The sequence below is a fragment of the Sebastes fasciatus genome, chromosome 17, assembly GCF_043250625.1.
Source record: "Sebastes fasciatus isolate fSebFas1 chromosome 17, fSebFas1.pri, whole genome shotgun sequence".
NCBI classification, from domain to species: Eukaryota; Metazoa; Chordata; class Actinopteri; order Perciformes; family Sebastidae; genus Sebastes; species Sebastes fasciatus.
In genome coordinates this window covers 19444971-19471815 of record NC_133811.1, presented here as the reverse complement: position 1 = coordinate 19471815, position 26845 = coordinate 19444971, and the positions used below count along the sequence as shown (strand labels likewise).

Below are 26845 nucleotides of genomic sequence, written 5' to 3'. Positions count from 1 at the left end.
AAAAAAAAATTATTTATTATTGAATTGACACTTTTGCAATATTGTTCACCTGACAGTCATGATCAATAAAGCAAACTGAATTGAATTGAATTGAATGGAATTAACCACGGAAGTACCTCGGGATAATCGCATTTTACGATTATTAGAGCATTCCATGAACGCACTGGTAGGGCTGGCTGATGACGTAGATATATGACGTTGGCAGTGTCGCCCTCACGTGGCAGAGTTTGGTTACTACACATCCACATAAACTGGAATTAGGAGAAGAAAGTAAATCAGGTTTTCTTATAATATAAGATGTTTTGAATTTTTCTTTTTTATAATTTTTTTTCTCCCTTTTTTCGAGGTTGTTTTCATATATGCAATTTACAGTTATGTAATTACAATCGTTTATAAACCAATTTTTAAGTAGTTGAGCTTATAGACATATTCATTAAGTACACTAGAGAAAACAACTTCAACATTAAAAATTGAAATAAAATTAAGAAAAGAAATTATAATAATTATAAAAAGAAGAATAGAGTTAAAAAAACAAATAAAACTAAAAAACTAAAATAATAATACAAAGATGTGTTTAATTAAATGCTTCATGATGATCCAAAGCTGGAAGTTATGGCTTTATCCACTGCTTTATTCACAATATTTTTTTCCTCATTATTGCATGATAATCTGCTTAAAATCTGCAAACACAGGCCTGGTAATGTTTCATTATTTGTTTGGAATCAAAAGAAGGAAGACCCATTTCCCATCTAATTATGTGCCTGGTCAGTATTCACACATTTATGGGACTAGAACAGTGTTATAAAAGACCATTTTAGATTGTGTGCAATAATAACACATTTCTTTATATTTGATAATTTTTTTGTTTATAAGTTGAAAATAGTTGTCTACCTGTTTTACAAATCTGTATCATTTGTTCAGTGTTTTATTTCTCTTCATTGGAAAGCACAGATTATTTGCTATTTGTTGAACCTTTTGCACCTCACTCTATGTTATTGTTGGTTTTACTACTAAACTAAACACCTCCAATCTATTGGTATCGTGTATATACCATGCACAGGACCTTACCTCTTTGCATCACACATCAATTTTGAGAGATAAATAATAAAAAGTGATGTTCCCCAAGAGCAACACTAGGGGGCAGGTACAGAAGACTACATACATGTTATGTAGACTGTATACTGATGTGTTGTGTGGGAGAAATCAGTTGCTGTGCCACCAACACATGTGCAACATGTGTGGTTGTAATGTTAAAAGAGCTGAATTATCATTACGACAATCTCAAACAATTCAAAGTATGCACTGCTAGCCCAGAAAAAAAAAATCTGTCTTGACTGTTTGACAGCTTTTTATTAACATCTATTTTTAATCACAGTTATACAAATACTGCAGCTGCACAATTTGTACAGACCACGATGTGGTTCATGGGACTGCATCAGATATTCATCTTTTCTATCCGGGAACAGTGGAGCCGTTCACCTCCGCTCTGTATTTGACTGAATGCAGCTGACATGTAAATAAGCCGCAACTCCAGTTATCACATGATAGAAGACTCACATGCTATCCCAATAACAGAATCATAGTTTTTATTTGTCTATAGCTGTGAGTTGCATTAATGTATTTGTCTTTATTAGAAAGAATAAGTCAGTCAAATCAGTGTGTGTGTGTGTGTCTCATTCCTGTTGGAAATCTTCCCGACAGTTAGGTGTCACGACTTTCTTGAGAGAAATTTTATCGTTGTGAGAAAAGTCTCCAGCCTGCCATTGTGCACCCCCCTCACCACCTTCCTGCTTCCCCCCCACCCTCCCCCCTTCATCATAAGAAAGAGAGACAATCCTTTCAGTCTTTTGTGAAAGGGGGATATCTCTCAAGAGAGAAGGATGTGATTATGCTTTCAGAAGGAGGCAAAAAAGTAAAAAGAAAGAAGGGAGAGGAAAAAAATTACAAAAGCCACACATTGCTCAAGTTCCCCCCACCCTGGAGGTGGCTGTGCAGGGACTTGCTTATAGGTTTGGGGTGAGGCTGTCCAGCCCATAGCCTTAGGGCCTGCGTGAAAACAAATCTTCCAGGTGTCAGCTATTCAATAGTGGAGGAGAATATTATCTGGCTGTCCATTGTGTGTATGAATAAGCAGGGGTTTGCCGCAGACAGCCTGAGATTTTTTTTTTTTTCCCCTTTTGGGTCCTTTCCTTCCGCCACAAGGGCTTTCAGGTTCACTTTCGGCTCAGCCAAGTTGTTTTCCTTTTGTTGTGAATGATCTCTTGCAGTTTCTGGTTTACGTTTCTCACTGCATGATCCAGGGTCAGCTAGTTTTCAAGAGGTTAAGCCAGGGTCAGGAAAGGCTTCTTTTTTTTTTTTTAAATGCATTTCTGGGTAGAGAAACTTGTCTGGCAACAAGCCGTCACACAGAGAGGGAGAAACAGTGGCTGTCAGTGTGACCTCCTTGTTTCTCTGGAGGCTGTTGAGGGAAGAGGAAGTTGGATTTCATCTTCCCCATCGGCCACTTCCTCTACCTGCTCCCCCCTTCGTGCTTTCCTTTTTTTTTTCCGAACCAACAGGTTTTGCCACAGTCCACTGCTGCTGCTGCTGCTGCTGCACCACCGTGACATGCCACAATGCTGCCAGACCAGTCGGGCCGTACACAAGCCGTGACACAGTCACAACACAACCACATGCTGGTAACTTTCACTGCCGCCTTCAGACGACTCGTACTACGTGACTTGATTGACATAATATGGCACACACGGGGTTTGTTTAACAGCAGTGTATTTACAGTGTATTTTGGAAAAACTAAAAAGGAAACTACCAACATCATCAATCTATCTCTGAGGGTGAGAAAGTTAAAACCAAACATAATGGTACAAACTGAGCACTTTTTTTGCATATTGTTAACATAACATCAATCAATCTGTAAAGAAAATAATCAAATCTTAGTTTTTATTTGCCTGGTTGAGTTGCAACCCTCTGAGACCCGCGATCCCGACCAACTTTACTGTATTTCAGAGGCTGTAGCAGGTTCAGTTTTAGAGCGAGAGTAGAAATAAGGCAGTAGAAGGTACAGATATCATATGAAACTAGAAAACCTAAAGAATCCATTGGTACCAAACATGTCATGCTAAATAATGCTCAGATTTTGGCGAGGAAAAACTGTCATGGCCATTTTTAAAGGGGTCCGTTGACCTCTGACCTCAAGAAAATGGGTTCTATGGGTACCCACGAGTCTCCCCTTTACAGACATGCCCACTTTATGATAATCACATGCAGTTTTGGGCACAACACATCCACATACTGTTAACTTTCACTGCCATCTTCAGAGGCCTCGTACTACGTGACTTGATTGACATAAATGGCACACACAGGGTTTTTTAATCACAGTGTTTTTTACAGTGTATTTTGGCAAAGAAAAAATTAAATCACATTAAAAGTTAAACTACCAACATCACATCAATATATCTCTTGAGGGGAAGAAAGTTAAAACCAAACTTAATAGTACAAACTTTTTTTCCTCTTTTTTTGCATTTTGTTCATCGGTTTATTAAAACTGACCCTGAGATGCCCCGAGAAATCACATCAAGAGGGCAAACTATGCCTTCAGGGGGGAAAAAGTTAATTTCTTACCTCGACACACACACTTACACACATCTACACACAGAGTGCAACTGAAGGAGAGGCGAGGTCTGGGGTCAGTGCAGACATAAGCCGGTCAGACAGAGGCTGATTGTGAAGGTGGTGACAGCACTCACTAACCTCACTACCAGCAGCAGCAGCAGCAGCTCTGGGGCAACTGTGGCTGTTAGTGAATGGAGTCAACAGCATTGGATCAAATGTCAGTTTTAACACAAATGTCATGGGATTTAGACAATGCAAGGTTGATAATGAGTATAATGTGTAAAGGAAGTAAAGGAATCTGCTCAACAAAATCTGTAAGGAAGTGTTGGAGGTACTAAATATACTCATGTCAGCTGTATGATACTGTTACGCAAAATGCAGAATGTTTTGTAGGATATCATAAAATCTTAAAATAAAAAATATTTATTCATGGCCCCTCTTGAATTGTGAAAACGGATGTTTTTCTTTTCAGATTTTTGAAGGATTTTTAAAGCCCTTAAGAAGTGAACATATAGGAAAAATTAAACATAACTTTGTGTCCTGAATCCCAGGGTGGAAACAACTCATTTAAAGAGATATTTACTTGTTAATTACCTGTTTAAATAAGCCTTAATCTGCTATTCTACATCTCCAGTCATCTCTAACTCATCCTCCTCGGCCTTCTTTCCTCACTACTGTCGACACGTCCCCCTCACAACAACGCTGCGTCTCTGTCTCAGCTGTGAGTTTCTGTACTCAAACAGGTAGACTCTGACACCTAATCCTGGCCAAGTCCAGACAAGCTGCTTCTCCCTGCGAAAAAACTCCAGGTATGTAGGATACACCTTTCACCTCTCTCACAGTGGGACACACACACTCACACACCCACACACAGAGGAAGGTATTCTGTGTCTCTTGGCCCCTGACTCTCCTGTCTTGCTTATGGCTGCTTGTGACAGCTTGTAGGGCAGCCTCCGCACTACTCTAGCTGTCATTCCTCCACATGGCCGACATTCCAGCCGGGAGAAGTCATGTAGGGCAACGTTACAAATATGAGAAAAGCCTACACATAACCATTACTTTGATTAAGTCAATCAAAACCTCCCCCTCACAGTTTTGCAGTTGTTTTGTGTCTCTTAGTGGTAGTTTTGCATCTTTACAGTAGTTTTACTTTGTGGTAGTTTTTTTGTCTCTTAGTGGCTGTTTTGTGGTCGTTTTGCATGGGATTTTGTAGTTGTTTTGTGTATCTATGTGGTAGTTTTTTGTCTTTAAGTAGCTGTTTTGTGTATCTGTGGACGTTTTTTTTCTTATAATAGTTGTTTGGGGTCGCATAGTGGTAGTTTTGCATCTTTCCGATAGTTTTACGTCGTACTGTCTGTGTCTCTTTGTGGTAGTCTCTTGTCTTTTAGTAGTTGTTTTGTGTCTCTTTGTGGTAGTTTTTTGTCTCTATGGAAGTTCTTAGTCTTTTAATAGTCGTTTTGTGTCTCTTAGTGGCTCTTTTTTGTCTCTTTGTGGTAGTTTTGCATGGGGTTTTATAGTTGTTTTGTGTCTCTTTGTGGTTGTTTTTTTGTCTCTAAGCAGCTGTTTTGTGTCTCTGTGGTAGTTTTTTGGTCTCTTTGTAGTCGTTTTGTGTCTCTTTGTTGTAGTTTTGGTACTCTTTGTACTTGTTTTTTGTGTATTCGTCGTTGTTTCCCACCTGTATCGTTGTTTGATTGACCTTCCAACAAGAAATGTAAGCAGTAATTTCAAACAGAGGCTCTGGGTACAGGCCCAGGCGCTTTAAGGGGCCTGTGCTCGGTAGGCGCATTCAGTAATCCATCCATGTTCATGGGAAAAAGTGGTAATAAAGTTGGATAGAAATATGTGTGGAATACATCAGCTATTAAATGTCAATTAAATGTAATAAATAATAAAGTTTGGTCTCTCTTACTCTGCTGTCATTCTGTTGTTCATCTCTGTGTCTGTGTGTTGTTGGAAGAAAAGGACCCCACCTGTATTTATCTAGCAGCACCATTTAAACACACACAGAGAGAGCTCAGCAAAGGCCCAGGTGCTCTGTAAAACAAATTAGACAAGGGAGGATAGTAGTGATCATCCGCAGCGCACGCAAACACATGCTTGCATTTCTCCCATACACACACACACACACACACACACACACACACATACACATACAAAACACCACTGACGGTTTAACTGAATCTGAAACGTAATTTTTAGATTTCCATATGAGAGTGCCTGAAGGCATTCATAAGCAAAAGCCCAAATGTTGTCATGCAAACACCTTCATGGGACATCAAACCAGTTTGGATATTGCATCTCAACCTTTTTTGAAAATTCAAATGAGGGGATTTCATCAGAGTTTATTTTTCTGCATTATTTGTATGTAACGCTGAAGCAGCGCTGGAAGAAGTTCTGAGATCTTTTACAGCTGTAGATGTAGTGGAATGAAAAGTACATTGTTTCCCTCTGAAATGTGGTGGAATAGAACAGTGACTTTAAAAGTACCAATAACTACCATGTAAAAACACTTCATTACAAGTAATAGTCTTGCATTCAAACTCTCTCTGAGACCCTCCACATTAAGACCACCAAGAGGCTAACCATGAGACACACAGCCAGGTCTGATCAGCCTGCGGTGGGCCTGCCTATAGACTGAGAGTGTCTTGTGATAAAAGGCCGAATCACCCAATGACGCCGAGGTACACAACTGAAGATGTGTCTCAGTGGCAGCATCATCCAGTGGTCTCCTCCAAGAACAACCCCACTCAGGTGATTGTAGTGCTGAACTTCAGGGACTGTAACACCCAGTCCTACTACTGAATCTTAAGTAAAAGTACAGCAAAATCTTAAAAATCTTACTGTAAAGCAACTAGTAATTACAGCTGTGAAACAAATATATTTGAATAAAAAAATTACAATATTTGCCTCTGAAATGGAGTAGAAAGTAGCTAAAAAATGAAATACTCAAGTAAAGTACAAGCATCTCAAATATGTACTTAAAGGAGCAGTGTGTAGGATTTAAAGGATTCTAGTGGTGTGGTTGCAGATTGCAACCAACTGAATACCCCTCCGCTCACCTCTCCCTTTCTAACCCTGTCGGAGAACTACGGTGGCCTTCAGGTAACACAAAAACGTGAAAGGCTCTCTCTAGAGTCAGTGTTGTCTGTTCTGGGCTACTGTAGAAACATGGCGGAGCGACATGGCGGACTCGGTGAAGAGAACCCGCTCCCTATCTAGATATGAAGGGCTAAAGTCTAAGCTAACGAAAACACGATTTTTCGATTCTTAGTTATTCTTCTTAGATTCAGATGATTATACACTAATGGAAACATTGTAATGAATAATAATAAATCCCCTGAGATGCTACACACTGGACCTTTAAGTACACTACTTCCGTAAAGGTACTTAGTTACTTTCCACCACTGAAATGCCTCTGTATTTAATGGTTTATCTAGTATTTCAATAGGTGTATGTGTGTGTGTTGGTGTGGTGAAAATCAAGATGAACAAACTTGAACACATCCATAACCATTAATATCCATACCCAGGGCTGGCTTAAGGCATCAGCCATATAGGCGGTCGTCTAGGACATCACGTTAATTTATTATGATAAAATACAGTTATTTATGAAAATAAAAATCTTAATTTTTGTCTTAAAACAGTTAATGTTTTTGACACAACAGATATAATGTTTTTTGGTTTAGATTCAGTTTCTAATTCAGATTTTAGTGGTTTTTTTTAACAATGTTTTCATTATTTCATTGCTACCTACTATCTACAATTTATCATGTCTCATGTTGTGCCTTATGTTGTTTGTTTTGTGATTTATGTGTGACTTAACTGCTGTAACATTATAATTTTCCATTGGGATTAATGAAATCATCAATCTATCAACAACAATAATTAAAACAACAAAAAAGGGAGTATTTAGGGTCAGTGGTCACAATTGTTGCTCCCCACCTCAGCAGTGCTCCGGCATTGTATGACACACACACACACACACACACACACACACACACACACACACACACACACACACACACACACACACACACACACACACACACACACACACACACACACACACACACATTGTTTGCTCTGGCAGGTTAATCCCAAAAACTAGGACCTTCTCATACAAAGGCTTCATTAAGGGGACAATGGCATTGTGTCAGCTAATGACCGGGCTCCTCCCTGCCTTCTGTCTGCTCCGAGATTACCTGAAACATACTGACACTCACACTCATTATGAGCATTTAGAGGGGGAAAAGGTGAAATCAGTGGCTGTCGACCTGAAGGAAAACCTGTGGATGTGTGTGTCAGTCTGAGGACAACTATGAGGCGACCATGACTATACTTTTAACCCACTTGTTTTTGTAAAAACCTTATTTTCTAAAATAAAATTATATCTAAAAGCAGAGGAGTTCATTTTAAAGGTTAAACTTAAGTAGTTGCCTGTGTTCTCTGTGTCATCATGGTCAGTGTTGCCAGATCTCGAGAGAGAAACAAGCAACCAGGTCTATAGAAACAAGCCCAAAACACCCAAAACAAGCGACCTTACCTACCTACCACAATATGAGACACTTGATCACTTTATATATATATGTATGAATTTATGTTGGATTGCATGCATCAGATTGCATTTTTGCGTCCATTTTTAGCTTGTAATTTAAAAATGTTCTTGTTATAAACTTAAAGTTGAACGATTCATGTCATTTTTTTATCCATTTTTAGCTTGTAACTTTGCATTTTTCTTGTTATAAACTTGAAATTGAACATTTCACGTCATTTTTGCATCCCTTTTTAGCTTGAAACTTTACATTTTTCATCGTAAACTTAAAATGTTCACATTTCATGTCATTTTTGCATCCATTTTCAGCTTGTAACTTTACATTTTTCTTGTTATAAACTTGAAATTGAACGTTTCATGTCTTTTTTTGCGTCCATTTTTATCGTCCATTTGTTTTGTATAATTGTATAAATTTATAATTTGTATAATAAGCAGACTTGGCAACTCTGATCATGGTGCCTTCAATGCCCTCTTTTTGTTGGCTTGCAGGTGAGGTGGGCTCCTACCTGCCTCTCTGACCCACCAGCCAATCAGAGCGCAGCTCAATCTGCAGCAGCCAATCAGAGCACAGCTCAATCTGCAGCAGCCAATCAGCGTCAGACCTGCACTCACCTTCAATTCTGTTTTGTTTTTTTACAGTGAAAGAATTTGAGCCAAAGTTGACCTGCTGCCATTAAAGCAAGCCAAAGTAAATATTATAATGCATGGCAGAAGGATGTGTGTATATTAGTCACAATCTGTGTACAAATTGAACAGAGCAGAGTGATTGGCTGTTTGGGGACAAAAGCTGCTTTACCTGCTGCAGCCAGGTGGAGAGAGAGAGAGACAGAGAGAGAGAGAGAGAGAGAGAGAGAGAGACAGAGAGAGAGAGAGAGAGAGAGAGAGGGAGGGAGAAAAGAAGCGGGGCGAGAAAAGTAGACTTACCTGTAGCTCAACTTCTGGCAACTCTCTCACTCTATTACCTGCTCCGACTTGAAAGTCCAGTTTCACCAGGAAGGATCGCAGAGGAAGCAAAATATGTCACAGGAGACAGACAAGTAAGTGATCGAGCCTGTGGAGAGGATCTTTGATCAGCTACACTTGAAGGGAAAACTTTTACTTTTTTACTTGCTAAATAAAATATAAAATTTGGGCTTTAGGTTGTGTCAGAGGATCAAAAAAACAACTTTCTGTTTTGTATTACTTTTGGATATTTGTGTCAAATATGAAACTTGAGGAAACAAATAAACTTGGCAGGGTGGATTTTATCAGAGCTGAATTCGCCATTTTCGACTGATGGGAGGGGGGAAATACCCTCAAAGTGCAAGACTGGATTTAATCTAAACACTTTGATGTCTTTTACTGAAAATAAGAGTTTGATCTCTACTTTTTGCATTGCATTGCATGTTTTCATATGAAAAGGCCTATTATAGTGCGGTGCAATGGGTCTGCGTGTGAATGAGGACAGCTTGTGTTGTTGCCTGTGGGGCCTGTATACTGTGTATCTCCTGAAACTACTTGTTATTTACATCAAAGAAGAAATTATAACCTTGGTGCTGAAGCTACTTCTATGACAATCAGAAAAACATTTTACTACCTTACATTTGTGTGCTTTTGAAAATATTTCTGCTTTCTCCTTCATTTTATATATTATCTTATATATTATTATATATTATATAATATATGTTATATTATATATCTTATATATTATCATAATATTTTCTTATCTTTAGTCCTGTAATAATTTTGCACAGCTACATTTGCACATTTACTATCTCAATTATTTTTTATTGAAGAACAAAATACCAACTTGCACACTTGCTAATGTATATAGTATGTTATTGCACACTTGTAAATGTATATAGTGGGTTATTCTACATTCATAATTTAGATTTTTTTTATGGTAGTTGTAGTAGTCAGGTATATTTATAGTGTGTTCCAATATTCTTTATATTTTGGATTCTTTGTATATATTTCTTTAGTGTTGACATGTACATTTTATGTACTGTTCCTGTGCATTGGTTGGATGACCTGCTGCTGTAACACAATAATTTCCCAATTTGGGATCAATAAAGTCTATCTATCTATCTATCTATCTATCTATCTATCTATCTATCTATCTATCTATCTATCTATCTTAAATGTAATAAATAGCACGGGAGGCCTTGGCTGATAGAAAAATGTTACAGATGATCTGATATATTTTAATTGGCATCACTAATTTAGCTTTACATTTTTATAGTCTTAATAAAGTTATATATGTGGGATAACTGTATTTATAATAATATGAAACATGACTGATTATTACTAGATTATTACTATCATTATCAATATTATTGTGTATTTAAAACAACTAAAAGTGTTACTACAGTGATGCTGTTTCAAGCATCCTGCATGACAACAACAGCGGCCCGCCACTATTATGACCTACAGTGGTAATATTTAGTCTGATCCACCAGAGTAGAGTTGTTCAAATCATAAACATCACCTTACTGTTGATGTCTTTGGCCTTTTTATACCTGCATGCCAGTTCTCTACCTGCAGACGATGGTTGCCATGGTGATGTTGACCAGAATTTGTAGGCTATAATATAAAAAAAAAGAAAACATCAAATGTGATAATATGAGGTAGAATTGGTCAGACGGCTTCATCCTGGGTGCCTCTTCTCTATAATGCATCAGTGTGACATCACAGATTAGAGGCGGGACAAACGGGTTTGTTTTATTTGGCAGGTGGATCTGACAGACGGGATATTAATATCTATTAGAGGAACCATAACAGTAATTATACAAATTAGTTAATTTCATGTCGTTAATGAGTTTTTTAAAGACGTACAAAAGATTTATAAGTGGAGAATATTCCTCATTATTTCCTGTTGATGTCAATTAAACAAACTGAATGATGAATGAACTAAACGCAGACAAATTAACCAGTATGAGACTGTAACATTATAAAGAACTACTCCCAAGACTTTCCCTGAAAGTGTGACATTACGCTGTTCGTTCATTGTACAACATGTGCAAGTTGACACATTCAGAGCCTTCAAAAGTTCAAAGAGATGTTGTGACAACACTGTGTGTTTAACTGGTCTGTGATCTCGGCTTAAGTGGGTGGAGAGACAAACCCACGTAAGCACACACTGACTAATTTTTCATTATCAATGAATCTATTAATGTTTATTTTTTTATCATTAATTTGGTATAGAAAATGTCTAATGACAGATGAACATTTTAAATATTAGAAAGCAAGCACATTTTAGCATATTTGAAGTTAAAACCAGCAGATTTATTTATCTAATCCACTTGAATTAAAACGTTTGTGCATGTTTTTCAGTAAGCGTCTGGTTGTGGTGGTCCCCAACGAGAGCTCTTACCCCGCGGTGCGACGGGCCTACACCAGCGAGGATGAGGCATGGAGGTCGTACCTGGAGAACCCCCTGACAGCCGCCACCAAGGCCATGATGAGCATCAACGGGGACGAGGACAGCGCCAACGCCCTGGGCCTGCTCTACGAATACTACAAGGTCTGGACGGAGGATTCGTTGCTTTTCTTTGTCTTGAATGTGATAATAAACTGAATATGTTTTGGGTGTTGGAGTGGTGGTCAGACTAAAAGGGAAATGGGGTTTTCAAAGACATTTTCTACAACTTAATTTTTACTTTAAGTGTTCTGAGATTTCCTGGACTTTTAAGTAAGAGCTGTAAAAGTTTGGATGCTTAACATATTTGGATGTTTCTTGCATGTCCAACAGAAAACCTTGAGGAATGCTTCGTATAAGTCTTTACAGCTATAATGATTCAGCAGAGCTGTCGTCTGTTTTGTCCTTCAGAGAAAAAACAATACGATAAACGAAAAAATTAAAAGCATATTAATTTAAACTTATAGACATTTCCAAATTACACTGACTGTCAGCTAATATACTCACAGCAGTGGAAGGCCAACAAATTAATTCCCAGCACACTGATTATTATTATTAAAGCACATTTCTAATTGCACTGATGCTGGAAACACATTGTAGAGAGGCCTGAAGTAAACAACTATTTTCTACTGTTTCCTGAAACATGACGAATGACGGAGACATCCAACACTGACCTCATGTCCTTTCTTTTCTTCCTTCCAGGTGCCTAAAGAAAAGAGGCTTCTGCCAGTTCCCAAAGTCGTTGAAACTGAGGAGGAACAGGAGAAGAGGTCAGTGAATTTGGGTTGTATGACGCCTTTGCTCAACGTTGCACATGTACAGACAAAAAGAAAGAAAAATGCTTAACATGTAGTTGCTGGCAGGCCTTTACCCAGCAATGTGTGGAATTAAATCCCAGAGCTCAGTGATTGTAGTATTTGACAGCCGTGGTTAATAAGATTAGCAGTTAAGTTTGAAACGCTTTCAGTTTAATGAGACGTTTACTTCTAGTATGCAAGTGTGCAAATATCACGGACGAGTGAGTCTTGTTTCACTTGAAGTGTTGATACTGAATGAAAGAAGCTCAGACTGGACTGAGGCAAGTGAAAAGCTCCTGATCCCTGGAGAGAAAAAAGAGAAAATACAAAAGATGTCATGATTGTATGTGTCCCTTTTGGAACAAAAACCTTTTATCTACAGATGTTTTTTTCTGAATAGAAGAGGGAGGATGCATTTCTTTCAGCTGTTGCACTGATTTAGTGTGAATCTTTAAATAAAAGCAGGTGTAAGGTTTTCATACATGCCAATCTTAAGATAATTAAAGCTGTCCTGTGGAGGTTTCTTTTAAATAAACATTATGTTTACATTCAGGCCTTCACATTGCTGCGCTCAGTGGTTTTCACAGCCTACCAAACCATAAAATTAATCTAGAATACAAATCATAGTTGATCCATTTAGTAAGGATGAAAAGTAATTAAAAAACAAAAAGAAGAAATACGTCCTAAATCCTATTTCATCCGTGTTTTGTGTTCAGGTCTGCATTGTCGAGCAACACAAGCAGCCAAAGCGAGGCGGAGACGGTGGATAACCGCGTTCAGGTCCTCAAGTCCGTTCCCGTCAACCTGTCGCTGAACACGGAGCACCAGGAGGCCAAACGGGAGCACTACAGCGGCTCGAGCGAGGCGGCGTCGGGGGACGGAGGCTCGCCAGCTTTGGCCGCGGTGAAGGCCGAGGTGTACCCGCCCGTCTTCATGACGGGAGCGGGGCTTCACTACAGGGTGGAGGGAGAAGAGGCGTCGAGGGTGATCTACGAACAGAATCCGTCTGAGGTGACCACCGTCAGCCACAACTCGTACTGGAAAGAAGACCAGCACAGTCCGCCGGACAGCCCGTATGACGAGGAGAGAGACGAGGTGAGAGGAGAGTCTGAACAGATGTTAGAGTTATTACAGGAAAGAAAAAATACACCCTAAAATGGTTTCACAACTTGGTGGGGTCACGAGATAAATCTGAGGGGTCATGCGATAATTAAATTGAAATTGGGATTTCATCCAAACAAAATCATGTTTATTTTTCTGACTTTTCTCTACTAACCTTTCTTGCTAAGACTGAACCAGTTGACCCTCTCAGGGCTTTAAAAAATATTTTTAAACTACTTTTAATTACTTTCTTTTAACTGAACATGACTCGTAGACATATTAACCCCACGATACGGAGACACAATGCCTCATTTTAAGGGGACACAAGCCAAAACGATGGGTACAACTGCCCCAAAGCATCGTATTACTATTGATAATGGCTGTTGTTCTTTGCATTTCTGAGTCTAATTTGTTGATGCTGTATTTCCTTTCATTCTTGCAGATTACAGTCGAACTGTAGAAAACGTAAAATGTAAGATCACAAGTAGATATTTTAGCGTCAGTCAACAGAAATAAGATATTTTACTCTGAGAAAAAGACTCAGTTGTCGCTTTTTTCTACAACTGGAAAATCTCACTCTTTTGCTGTTATTATTCCATTACTATTATCGCCTCCATCTAGCTGAATGAATGACCAGGCTCACACTAGAAAAAGATTACAGCACAGTCCTGTCATCACATGCAGATGACAGTACACGCAAGGGTGGGGTTGTTGTGAAATGGTACGTGAAGACAGATAGATGTTTAAATATGATTCATTGAGAGTCCAAAGGTTCATCCCCTGTTTAGCCTGAAATCTCCTCGTCGTCATTCTGATCTTTGTTTATAACAATACTGTTGTTGTTTTTCTAATTTGCAGCATTGTGTAATCAGTTCCTCTCGGGCTAAATTAACTTGTCATTCTGCCCAAATAATTTCCTCTTTCTGTGTGTTTTCAGCGTTCTCAACAGAAGTACCACACACCTTCCTCTCTGGCTACCAATGACTTCTTATTTCACCAGGAGGGAGTGTAAGTCGCTCAGAATACAATCAAGCAGTCTATTCGTTATTACAGCACAATTATCCGTATATGTTACAGTGTGAGTATTCATATATTGAATTCCAAACACCGGCTTGAAGTGATCCAAAAAGGAATGCAAAAAGTGTGTGTTGTTGTACCTCCATCACACCTTGTTATGTCTAATCACATTCTCTATGTTTGTGTGTGTATGTGTGTGCAGTGACAGCTTCCAGTACACGCTGGACGCCACTCGCTCGCTACGTCAGAAGCAGGGCGAGGGACCGATGACCTACCTGAACAAAGGCCAGTTCTACGCTGTGACACTCAACGAACTCAGTGCCAATAAACGCCTCCGTCACCCCATCAGCAAAGTTCGGGTGAGGGTTATTTTTTCCTGCTATTAAAGGTGCTATTGATAAAAATCAGCCACTAGATGTCGCATTCGCCCTCCCCCTTTCCATTGCATTCACTTCACAACAAGTTGTTGCCAGGCACTCGCCGTCAATCTCAGCCATTTATCTGTTTTTTCCACCATAACTGACGACCCCGAAATACCAACGTCGTTTTACTATTGGCTCAAAAGCCTTGTTAGAAGTGGGAACCAAACCTCAGATATCTTCCACAGAGATAAACAAAACATTAATTTTTTAAATGATTAATTCACAATCATAATATTTTTTTTGGCACCTTTTTAAAGGCTCTGTGGACGTTTTTTGTTTTTTTTATATTCGTCGACATAAAAACGTTATCAATAAGACCTTTAATTGATCCCAGTTAGTCTTATTTTGATAAATATTACCTACGGAAAACACCAAGTTAAGTTTTTTTTGTATGTACTGTAATTTAAGTTTTAGTCTACCTATGACCAAACCTAGATGCTAGTTGCTGTAATCTATTGTTTTCATAATAACAATAGGTCAAATAACTATGTGTAACATGAGAGGCGACTCTGCAGTTCCTCTCAGCTCTACAGAGCGTTTTAGCATCTTTCAGCTCATTGTCTTGGATTTCCAACTTTACTTGCAGCAGGCGGCTGTTTTCAGTGAAAAAGCTCTATAAACCCTCTGTACACTACCTGCCCAGCACCAAACAGCAGACAGACACAGTTAGTGACTAGCTGGTAAACATAGTGGAGCATTTAGCAGCTTAAGAGACAGATATTTCCCTCAGGCGTTGGTAGAGACCAAAAATGGAGCTAAAAGAGAGAGAATATTGGACATACATCCCTCAGCTGGAAACAAACATGCCTCCAAATAATGTGGCTGACAGGACAACAGGATAAAAGATACTTCTGGTCTATTACAACTATGTCTTTGTAGTTTTGGGCCATAATTTCTAATGGTTATTATACTATACTCACCAGAGTAATTGCTGAGATCTGGCAGTCCTAAAAGGCGAGAGGTCAGACGATCAGACAGGTTGCCAGATGATCTACAGTTATCATTTATTTGGAGATTAAAATGAAAGTTGGTGTAGGCTTCCCGAAAATATTGGAGAAAATCCTTCATTACACGGGAAAAATGTGTGTGGATAACCACAATAAGGGCAGTAGATCAAAATCCGTCTGAAAAACTGTCATCTATGTTTACAATGGATAGTTTGAATCCAAATATTTGGATTCAAACGATGCTCATGTGTCTTGCAGAAAAAGACAATGCTATTATTATGAATTATCCTTTAAAGAAGTCACAGGAGACAATGATCTGATTGGATTTTATGCTATCCTGTGAGGTTACAACCCCAAATGCAGGCACTGGTTCAGCTGAATCATCTAAAACTTGACCATCATTTGGCCTTTTGTCCGTCTCAGAGCGTGATCATGGTGGTGTTCAGTGAGGACAAGAACCGGGACGAGCAGCTGAAGTACTGGAAGTACTGGCACTCTCGGCAGCACACGGCCAAACAGAGAGTCTTAGACATCGGTAAGACTTGCTCCTTACTCCTTCTTCTCTGTGTTTGTATGTGAATGACAGCAAATTCTTGAATGAATCAAAACACACGGGCCGAAAGACAATGACATGATTTATGTATTGCAAAAGCTGGAATGCACTTAGGTAATAAACAAGGCATGACCAAACTGAGAGCAAACAAGCCCCCACCTAGCTGTCTGCCTGAGGCTGTGGAGCTGCCCACCATCATCAGACAGGAGGCTGGGCTGCCCCACTAACACACACACACACCTGAATCTCTTAATGTCTAGGTGTTGCTGAGACACACAACATAATCCTCTAATCTCCTCGACATTGCCTGAGAGATTGAGCAAAAACACTGATGTGATGGAAAAACGTTCTCTCTCTGGCTGCATTTCCCACGAGTGTACGCTGTCGATCTGAAGCCTCGAATTATATTTGTATCTTAAAACGTTTGACCTTTTGTCTGCCGGCGTTTTTTTACGGTTTTGAATTTGAACCGTGCATTTTTACGCCTTGTTGAATGAGTATGTGTGTGTGTGTGAGAAGCTTGTAGGCGGTTTGCGTTTGACAAGCTTGGGCCTGCTAACCAGGTAGAGATTCAGAGGTATGTGGGAAACATGGGGTGGATGGGAGACACACACACATCTATACACAGCTTGTTGGGACAGGGAGAGGAATGCTAGCCGCACTGTTACCTTGGCCTGTTTTGGTCTGTTGAAAGTATTTTCTTGCCCAATTAGATCTTCATCTTAATTCCTATATTTACGTGAACCAAGACAAATCGTAATCAGCCTACACTTCACACGTATCTTTATATCTGCCAGTAGCTGGGTGTCACAAGATAGATTTAAGCCGTTGTGAGATGGTTACTGGTAGGAAATAAGATAAAGACTAAATTCACCTGCACAAAATTAAGTTGAATACTTAAACTGTAAAGCTTTTTCAGAGCAGGGAAAATCACTCTTTGATAGACATGGGTCACAAACAGACATCGCTTTGTAGTAAAAGGGAATAGAGTGCTGCAGGGATGATGCATTTTTGTAGGTCAAACAGGAAGTTAGCATCGCTCTGGGTTCCCTCGACAAAAAGCCGATGGGATTTTTCCATTGGGTTTTGGATTATAACAGAAATAAACTCTATGGCAAACAAACATCTGTGATACTTACACGTTTTGTTCAGCAAGATAATCTTAAGAGGAAGTGTGTTATCTTTTTCACCACGAGTCCCTTTGGCACGCTGTTTGGCATTTGCCAGTGTAATAAGTCTGTGTTTGTTTGTGTGTACGAGCCACAGATAGATAATGTGCATCTACAGTTCGACCCACAGGGCTGAAGTAGCCTACTTTTTCGTCATGTACACACAGATACCTATCTGCACACACGCTTTCAACATGTACAAACACAGTTCCCCAAGATTGAGTACAAACGAGGATGCTGAGAAACCATTTAACATGCTTAAAATGCTAAAATAAAACACTAACCTGATAGTTTATGTATTCATGAATTACTTTCTCACTTCATCGAATAATAGGTTTCTGCCAATTTCTTTTCTTTTACGAATTACAAATCGATTAATTGACTAATCGTTTCAGCTCTAATTTATACATGTGAGTGCATGACTGTGCATCAAAGTGGGGAATCTGCAGTCAAACAGCTCAGTAGGTCAAATGACAGACCCCTCCACCCTGCTCCTCAGAGCCAGGTCGGCCTGTAGCTGGATGCAGCCTGTAACGTGATGCTGTCCAGAGAGCTGATTTGAATAGCGGTGGAGGGTTTGAAGGGGGGGTCATCATGCCCCTGGGCCGCGTCACAGAATGGATCATTTGAATGGGGTTTATTTAACGGGGGATGCTGGCAGATAGGCATGTTGCTACCTGTCCCGCTGCTCTGTGCACCTGCTGAAGATGATGGAGGAGGTCGGAGGTCACTGAAGCAGAGGGGGGGGGGGGGAGCTCTGAGATGTGACCAGCAGACCAGCATTGTTGTAGGATGAGCTGCTTCTCAAAAGACGTTCAGCCCAAATCATCATTTTACACACAGATTTTATACTGTGGCTGAAACACAATATGTGCTAGTTCTCTCAATACACGCCCTCTTTCCTACCAGCTCCAAGCCTATTTGTTCCTACTAAATCTTTACATATGAGCCTTTTCCACAACATACCAGTGTACTCAACGCCTCACATTTAAAGTCCCTCCACTTTGTGGTCACACAGGTCAACAATAGCCAGCCGATGCGCTCCCCTGACTGGCTTTTAATACGGCTCTCAGAGCCAGATAGCCTCCTGTGTTTCCTCCCGCTGCCTTTGAAGCCTTTTGAGAGTTTGTTTGCTCAAGCAGATAAGGTTTTATCTTCTAAAATTGAAGCGTGCCATTTGATTGCTTATCTTAAAAAACAATAGCTATCTGCATTGTGTCATTTATTGACCAATCTACGCTGTGTGTGGAGAGGAGATATGATGTTTGGTTAGTTTTTTTAAACAGCAGATATCGGCAAAGTAAAACTTTGTAGACTCAGAATACGTTTGAGTATGAAGTTATATTTGAAAGGTTGTGGCTGCAGAAATAAACCAATCCCTCTTTTTGTCCTCACAGCGGATTATAAGGAGAGCTTCAACACAATCGGCAACATCGAAGAAATCGCCTACAACGCCATCTCCTTCACCTGGGACGTGAATGAAGAGGCCAAGGTACAAAACACAAATATTACAGTCTTCTTTTTCTTTTTTGCAGGACGTCAATGTCACTGTAATTTTCCGAGACACCGGTCTACTATATTTACTCTTGCTGGAGGTGTGTTGTAGACGTAAAAAAAAAAAAGCAGCAGGACAGGTTTTTTGTGCTGATTCAGGTGTTGGCAAACAAATGCACTCGCTCGACAAATTAACTGTGATGCAAGCACTTCACCTGTAGACATCACAAACACTCACTTAAAGAACGGTGAATTAAATCATTAAAATGTTGCTTTAATACAGGAATTGAAAGCATAAAGCAGTTCTTTTGCGTTCCCCGCTGTCCGAGATAAAGATGATGGGCAGCGTTGTGTACTTTTGCTTTGTCTTCTTTGTGAAGCCCACTCCTTTGTGGCCACTCCTTAAATGGAGCTCGGTCACTGTTTAACTCCAGAGGCCCCCAAGGGCCAACACACACCAATCCCTGTCCCCACCCTCTGTTGTTTGTTTTGCCCTCATTTCTGTGTGAATGCGACCGACTATGTGTGTGTGAGTCAGTCTGTGTGTGTGTGTTATGGGGCTCGTTCATTGTAATAGCAGCCTGCGGACAAAGACGTTGCTGGTGGAAATCCAAGCACACTTCTCTGGGCCAATATTGACTCTGTTTCTCTCTGTCTCTTCATCTGTGTGACTAGTGAGGCTGAATGTATTTGCAGGAACAGGTGTAATGCCCAGCTAGTTTATTGAGCATGCCTCTACTGTTGTAGGTCTAAAAAGGAAGTGAAAGAATTATTATAAATGTCTTCATCAATTCCTACAATCAAGTTTAAATTTAGGTGTTTTAAGTGCCTGGTTTATGTCTCAGGGAAAGTAGGACACTACTTGATGAGTTATTTAAAGGAACAGTGTGTAACATTTAGGGGGATCTATTGGCAGAAATGGAATATAATTTGTTGTATGTTTTCTTTAGTGTATAATCACCTGAAAATAAGAATCGTTGTGCTTTTGTTACCTTAGAATGAGCCGTTTATATCTACATAGAGAGCGGGTCCTCTCCACGGAGTCTGCCATGTTTCTACAGTAGCCCAGAACAGACAAACCAAACACTGGCTCTAGGGAGAGCCTTTCACGTTTTCGTGTCGGCCACCGTAGCTCTTCTACACGCTTGGCACACGGGAGAAGTTTCAGTTGGTTGCAATCTGCAACCTCACTACTAGATGTCGCCAAATCCTACACACTGCTCCTTTAAGTAAATAAGAGTATCTGATTTTCAGGGATGACAATAAACAAGGAAGGAAAAGCTCAATGAATAATAAATTAAATGGGGGTTTTTTCTCAGTGAAGTGCACATAACGTGATATAAAGTACAACTACACCAGAGCAAGTTCTGTGCTTCATGTATATCTTGAAGAAGAAGCTCACAGTGCAGTTTTCTTTTAGTTATTCTTGCCCTTATTTTTTCATAGCATACAGTTGAGAGGTGTCAGCAATGAGGAGAGCAAGGAGCAAAATCAAATATGATATATACTATATATATATATGAAGAAGACTCTGCACATCCGTGTTGATTTCAGTATTTAATGACAAAGTCAAGGTTTCAGTCACAAGGCCTTCATCAGGGTATATGTTTGTAAAAAAGGAACCCCAGAGCGTATAACTGTGATTTAGTTCACAGTTGTAACTCTCAAGGTTTGAATACATAGGAAACTGTAAATGAATACAGAAACAGATGCAGAGATACAACACCGGTATGTAACAGCCTCTCACTAATCCGGTGAGCTATGTCACCATGCCGTTACATGTAGTTTTGATTTCAATCTACAGGGATTTTGAGATATATGGAACTTCTCGTGCAAAAACAAACACAACAGTGGTGAAAGGAATTTTGTTTGTGTAACTGTAGACATTTTGAATTTGAACATTAGGCTTTGTCAGAAAAAAAGTATTTGAAATACAGTCTTTAAAGGATACAGCATGTGTCTCTGAGCGGGAGTACCCACTCATGTTTTAAAAATTGTATCTTGAACCACACATAAGTAGAACAATCTCCACATAGATGCCGTTTTTTATTTTGTGTTCAGGGCCACGCCGTTCAAGGACCAGCTTCTATTTGCACTTGTCAAAATTTTTTGTTGTTGCGGTGGATGTTTTGATGGGGTACATTGTGTACAAAAGAAGGAAAACATCCCTCTAAAGAAAATAGCTGAAGAAAAAAATAAACTTTAAAGTTTAAATTGAAGTATGCAAACCCCTCTTCCCCCTCCCTCCGTTGTGTCCCCCGGCAGATCTTCATCACAGTCAACTGTCTGAGTACGGACTTCTCCTCTCAGAAGGGGGTGAAGGGTCTTCCTCTGATGATCCAGATTGACACGTACAGCTACAACAACCGCAGCAACAAGCCGCTGCACAGGGCCTACTCACAAATCAAGGTCTTCTGTGACAAGGTGAGAAATCGCCGCCTCTTCATCAGTTATGAGGATGCTGCCTGGAAAAATGTCATCATTTTGTCAGTAAATCAATGTCCATTAAAGGGTGACATTTGTATAGTCTTAGCTCAAGGTGGTGCATTGAAATGGATTGTTTTATTCGACCATCAGTCAAAAACGAAAAGATGTTCAGCTTCCTAACATTTATGACAAATAAAAGCAGCACACAGGACAGAAAAGGTAAACTACAGTTGCGTTCATAGAGATGTTAAAGCTGCTCTTATATGAAGCTTGTGTCCTGATCAATTTTTATGAGTAAAAAAGCTCTAAACCTGACATTTGAATATGAATTTGCTAGTAAATAAGTAGTAATGGTTTTTTTCATACTTGTCTCAATCTATATGACAATAATGGGAATTTATAGAGTTTGTGTTCCTTACCTGTAATGTTGAGCTGTCGGGATCTTTACCATCAAGTGAAAATGCTGCAGTATATGTTGTAGATGTGTCACAGTGTGTTTGACGGCACCATTAGGTGGAGAGAAGGGAGTTAAATCATGACATCAGTCCTCCCTCTAGTGGTCTCACCTGCACAGTGAGCCTTCAGATACACCTGGACATATATAGACTACACACACACCCCATGTAAATGCAGAAACAATGTAGTGGTCACTCATTTTGTCAGTTTAAAGGAGGCTTAAATCATTTCCACAATCTGATGTGTTCAATATATTTTCATCTGTTGTTTTTCTCAGGGAGCAGAGAGGAAAATAAGGGACGAGGAGAGAAAACTGTTCCGCAAGAAGTCAAAAGGTTTGAGTTGCATGAAAAATCATTTTGTTTGTAAAATCAAAAAATCAGGGGAAATTATAGATCCAGGATTCGAGGACCGGAGAGGTCTAAACACCCTCGTGATTACATGAAACCACTGCGATTACATCGCCCTCTCCTGCTTTTATAATAATAATAATTGTGACTACAAGGTATTAATTTGCGTGTTTCATTTTGCTGGAGAAAAATCCACCTGCTCTTTTCTAAATCTTCTTCTTCCCCGGTGTTCAGGTAAAGACGGAGGTGTAGGCGTGATAACCGTTCCCAAGAAGTCCGACGCCACTTATTTCAAGACCATGAGCGACTTGGAGGCTCAGCCTGTACTTTTCATCCCCGACGTTCACTTTGGCAACCTGCAGAGGGCCGGACAGGTAGATCGCCACCCAGACACACATTCTTCTTCTCCATAAACACAAAGTGAAAGAACTTGTTTCCTATCAGCTGAGTTCATCTGCTGAAAGCTGAAACTGGAGCCGAATCTTGGTTTCTGAATGACCTGATGGCTGCATTTCAGCTCCAGGACTAAACTTTTAAAAAAAAAATTCTGGTTTTGACCACCTCTCAGCCGTGCAATTTTGAGTTTCTTGTACTTCCATTTTCTGCTACTCTCTACTTCTACTTAACTGTATTTCAGAGGGAAATATAGCATTTTTTAATGCCCTTCATTTATTTGACAGATATAGTTTTCAGATCAAGAATGATATATATTTATTTCCTTCTCAGATGTTTTTATTTAAATAACTGTTCGCAAAAGTTCAAAGATTAGAAAAAAAGCCCAAGAATACAAATTTAGTTTTACGTTTTTTTTCTTCTTTTCTGTCCCGTTAATCATCTCAGGACCAATCAGATTAATCCCGACTAAACTTTAACAGTATATAAAGTAGTTCAAACTAGCTCCACTTCGACCTGCTGCAACAATAAAATGCTGCTTACACATTGATGCATCAGTATTAACAATCCAAGTAAGGGATAATGTACAGCGAGCCGGTTATTATTGTGAAATAAACCCCTGACAGGTCGATGCGGCTCCTGCTAACTGTACATTATCCCACTTATTACATCTTTACTTACTTAAGAATCAATCATTTGACATAAAAATGGTCCGCCAGAGTCCAACATCAGTACTGCGTCCATAGCAACGGTCTGTAATAATCATAAATATAATATATAAATAAATCAGTCACAGTGGCCGTTTTTATGTAGAATGAATACTTAAGTATATTTTGCTGATAATACTTCTGTACTTTTACTTGAATGCAGGACTTCTTGTAATGGAGTATTTATACATTGTTGTATTTGAGTATTTCTCCCAGCACTGCCTGTCTTCGAAGAATTTATCGGCTTCGTGTTTTTATCGTGCATAAAGCCTAAAACTTACATTAATGCTTAATACTTTGTTTGCAGGTGTTTACCTTCAACACAGAGGAGATCGAGAGAGAAGGGTGAGTCAACAGGAAATGAGCATTTTTTATTTACATCAGGCCATACAAATATAAAGTATGCAAATGAAAGCAGGTACAGATACCGACCAAACCACAGATGCAAACACAGTGCAGATGTTTATGGCACCTGACACATGTTTCTTTGTTTTTGTGTGTGTTTTCACCAGGAGTGTGCTGGTGAAGAGGATGTTCAGGCCGTCAGATGAAGATCTGTGTCCGTCACCTCACAAACAGATCAAGGAGGAGACGCACAAGAGAGGTACAAGACGGCTGTTTCCTCCTCTGCATCTCTTTTTAACCGACATCAAGAAATAATCAGCCTAGTTGTCGTCTTGGAAATTTAGATTATTTCTATGATGACAGCCCAAGGTGATGTCTTCAAATTGCTTTTTGTCAACAGCAATCAACTACTCCAATGATATTCAATATAGAATGATGTAAAACAAAGAAAATCATCAAACCCCCGGACACACTGACCGTTGGCATTTTTGCGTGATAAATGACAAACAGGAAAAGGATTTTAAAAATGATTGATGTTTAGGTTTCTGTGAATGAATAGTTGTGAGCTCTACTATAATTGTTTTTTTGGCGATTTTCAAATGTTGAGACTTTGTAGTCGGGTAACTCAGGATTGTTTTTGTCATTATTTCTGGCCAGATCTGGACGGATATTGCAATTGCGAGATGGTTTGCGATAATTAGAGGGAATGATATTTTTAACATCATTATTCTCATTTTCATTGATAAACTTATTAACGTGATTTTTCCGGTGATTTGTACCAAACAAAGATGTTTTCTTAAGTCTGTAGACTATTATGTGTAGGTCAGGAAATCTATGCAGCCCCACAATATATGAATTAAAATGGTATTATGAAACATATTTCGCCTTTAACAAATATTGTCCCTCCTGCGATTTGAAAATTGCAGTAAACCATATTGGGATTTCGATCAAATTGCGCAGCCCTAACTCAGAACTTAGCAACAACACAGGACACACTGCATTTTTTTTTCTCCAGTTACTTTGGTTGTTCCACCGTCATTTACTTACATTGATCCTCTTTGATAACTGGGGATGGCTACCAATAGCTACCAGGGAAAACAAAAACGCTAATCTCTTCCTGCTTTGGTTGAGCAATGGTTGACGCACTTCCTTTGTGCTGAAAATCAAGCCTTCCCAGGAGATCGTATCTGGTGGCAGACAGAATTGCAAAGTGAAAGCGAGGCAATCTAAACGAAGATGGTGTCATTATTTTATAGACTTTATATTATATGATCAACATTTACTTCATAATGATTAGTTAAAGCAAAAAACGTGTCTGTGACCACTTTAAAGAAAAAAATATGAAATACTACTTAATATTATTACTCTGACAGTCTGTGTGAAACCTAATCACATCGTTGTACTATACAGGCGACGCTCCAAACCCAGATGTATCGATTATATAAACTAATACTGCAGCTAACAGTTAAAGGTTTCTTCTTCTTCCTCTCTCTGCAGTGCTGCTGTACGTAAGAAAGGAGACGGACGAGGTGTTTGACGCTCTGATGCTGAAGTCTCCGACGCTCAGAGGCCTGATGGATGCTGTGAGTGGCGCCGAGTGATGTCAAAGGCACAATTTGTTTGCAGCAGAGCGCCTGTTTACAAACTGCTTTCATCTGTCATTTCGTAGATATCAGAGAAGTACGGCGTGGCCACAGAGAGGATAGCCAAAGTGTACAAGAAAAGTAAAAAAGGGTGAGTGAGGAATTGCAATTTCAGGGCCTATTTTGGAGTCATTTTGTTAAGCGTATTAAATTAAACATTAAGTGTTTTGTGTCAGGATCCTGGTGAACATGGACGATAACATCATTGAGCATTACTCCAACGAAGACACCTTCATCCTCAACATCGAGAGCTACGCGGACGCCTACAAGATCACGCTGCAGGAGATCTGACAGCCGACTCGAAGGGCCGCAGGTTGAGACGGAAGAGACGCCGACTGCTGGTTGGCTGAAATCTGCGAGGCTGCTATTGATTGGTTGATAAGCTGACTGACAGTATTGGAGACAGTTGGTGGCGTTAGTCCGACACTCTGAGGTCAACGTCGACACACCCGATCCCTCTCTGACACTGTTACACTATGAAGCAAAGTCGTATTTACCGTGCAGGAGGATGACGACAAACAAGAGGACATTATAGGATTTTTAATGAACTGGCTCTTCCTCCTTGTACCTACTCATCCTCTACGTTGTGAGGTGATGGAGTACGGATCCATGTCCTCCACTTTTGCTGAACATTTTTTATTGTATAAAAAAAAAAGTTCTACTTTTCTGTACAGTCTTGTGTTTTTGCCAAATAACACATCAGGAGTAGCCTCATGAAATGCCTGATGTAGCCTACTGTGTGTAGCTTGAATTAGTTGGTCCTAATATTAACTTAGCTTCTTTGCATGCCATCCTTTGTTTTTGTTAGTTGTGTTATTATTTATTAATGACAAATGTTTTGCATTTCTTTAGCAATTTATCCAAGAATTTCAAAGTACTTTACATTTCAGTGACTTTATTTATAGTCACCCTCAAGGACTTTTTTTTCAATGTGTCTCTATTTTTCAGCCACGTTCCTATTTACATTTCAACAAATAGCCAAAGTGTTTATTGGTAGGACATAACATGAGATGGTAATGACAAATGATAAATACTGTAAAACGACGTCTGGCGGGTGACAAATGGCACTTGGCCTCGTGTGCTTGGCTGTATTGAAAAATTAATAAAAAGTTTAAACATAGGGATGTCATTTTTTGGTAGAACAAGACTGAAAGTGAGCCTCTAGGGGACAGGTTTCTTTCAGCTAAGTGCTGACATACACGCCACTTTATTAGGTACACGTTGCTAGTACCGGGTGGTCTTCTGCTGCTGTAGCCCATCTGCTTCAAGGTTGGACGTGTTGTGCGTTTAGAGATGGTATTCTGCATACCTTGGTTGTAACGAGTGGTTATTTGAGTTGCTGTTGCCTTTCTATCATCTCCAACCACTCTGCCCATTCTCCTCTGACCTCTGACATCAACAAGGCATTTCCGTCCACACAACTGGCGCTCAATGGATATGTTCTCTTGTTCGGACCATTCTCTGTAA

At 39.6% G+C, this 26845-nt stretch overlaps 1 protein-coding gene and 1 long non-coding RNA gene across 2 annotated transcripts; one reads left to right on the top strand and one right to left on the bottom strand.

Annotated features, from left to right (window-relative positions):
* The first annotated feature begins 9035 nt into the window (after positions 1 to 9035).
* grhl2b (grainyhead-like transcription factor 2b) lies at positions 9036 to 26497 on the top strand. Its single transcript, XM_074612909.1, has 16 exons — positions 9036 to 9197; positions 11473 to 11662; positions 12260 to 12327; positions 13071 to 13449; positions 14393 to 14463; positions 14675 to 14831; positions 16265 to 16376; positions 18961 to 19055; positions 21323 to 21481; positions 22218 to 22275; positions 22525 to 22664; positions 23698 to 23735; positions 23903 to 23994; positions 25233 to 25318; positions 25405 to 25469; positions 25555 to 26497. Exons 1-16 carry the CDS (start codon positions 9178 to 9180, stop codon positions 25667 to 25669), a joined length of 1845 nt encoding a protein of 614 aa, XP_074469010.1. The 5' UTR covers positions 9036 to 9177; the 3' UTR covers positions 25670 to 26497.
* On the bottom strand, positions 12222 to 15946 carry LOC141754085 (uncharacterized). The gene is made up of 3 exons (XR_012590559.1): positions 15815 to 15946; positions 12542 to 12657; positions 12222 to 12305 (listed from the first exon to the last, which is right to left on the bottom strand). It is a non-coding gene; the product is annotated as an uncharacterized LOC141754085 (long non-coding RNA).
* Positions 26498 to 26845: the final 348 nt, after the last annotated feature.

Excerpts from the sequence above, each read along its gene's own strand:
- grhl2b (XM_074612909.1), top strand. The coding sequence starts at position 9,178 with ATGTCACAGGAGACAGACAA. Across the intron at positions 9,198-11,472 it reads ATGTCACAGGAGACAGACAA|TAAGCGTCTGGTTGTGGTGG; the intron begins GTAAGTGATCGA and ends CATGTTTTTCAG. Across the intron at positions 12,328-13,070 it reads GAGGAGGAACAGGAGAAGAG|GTCTGCATTGTCGAGCAACA; the intron begins GTCAGTGAATTT and ends TTTTGTGTTCAG.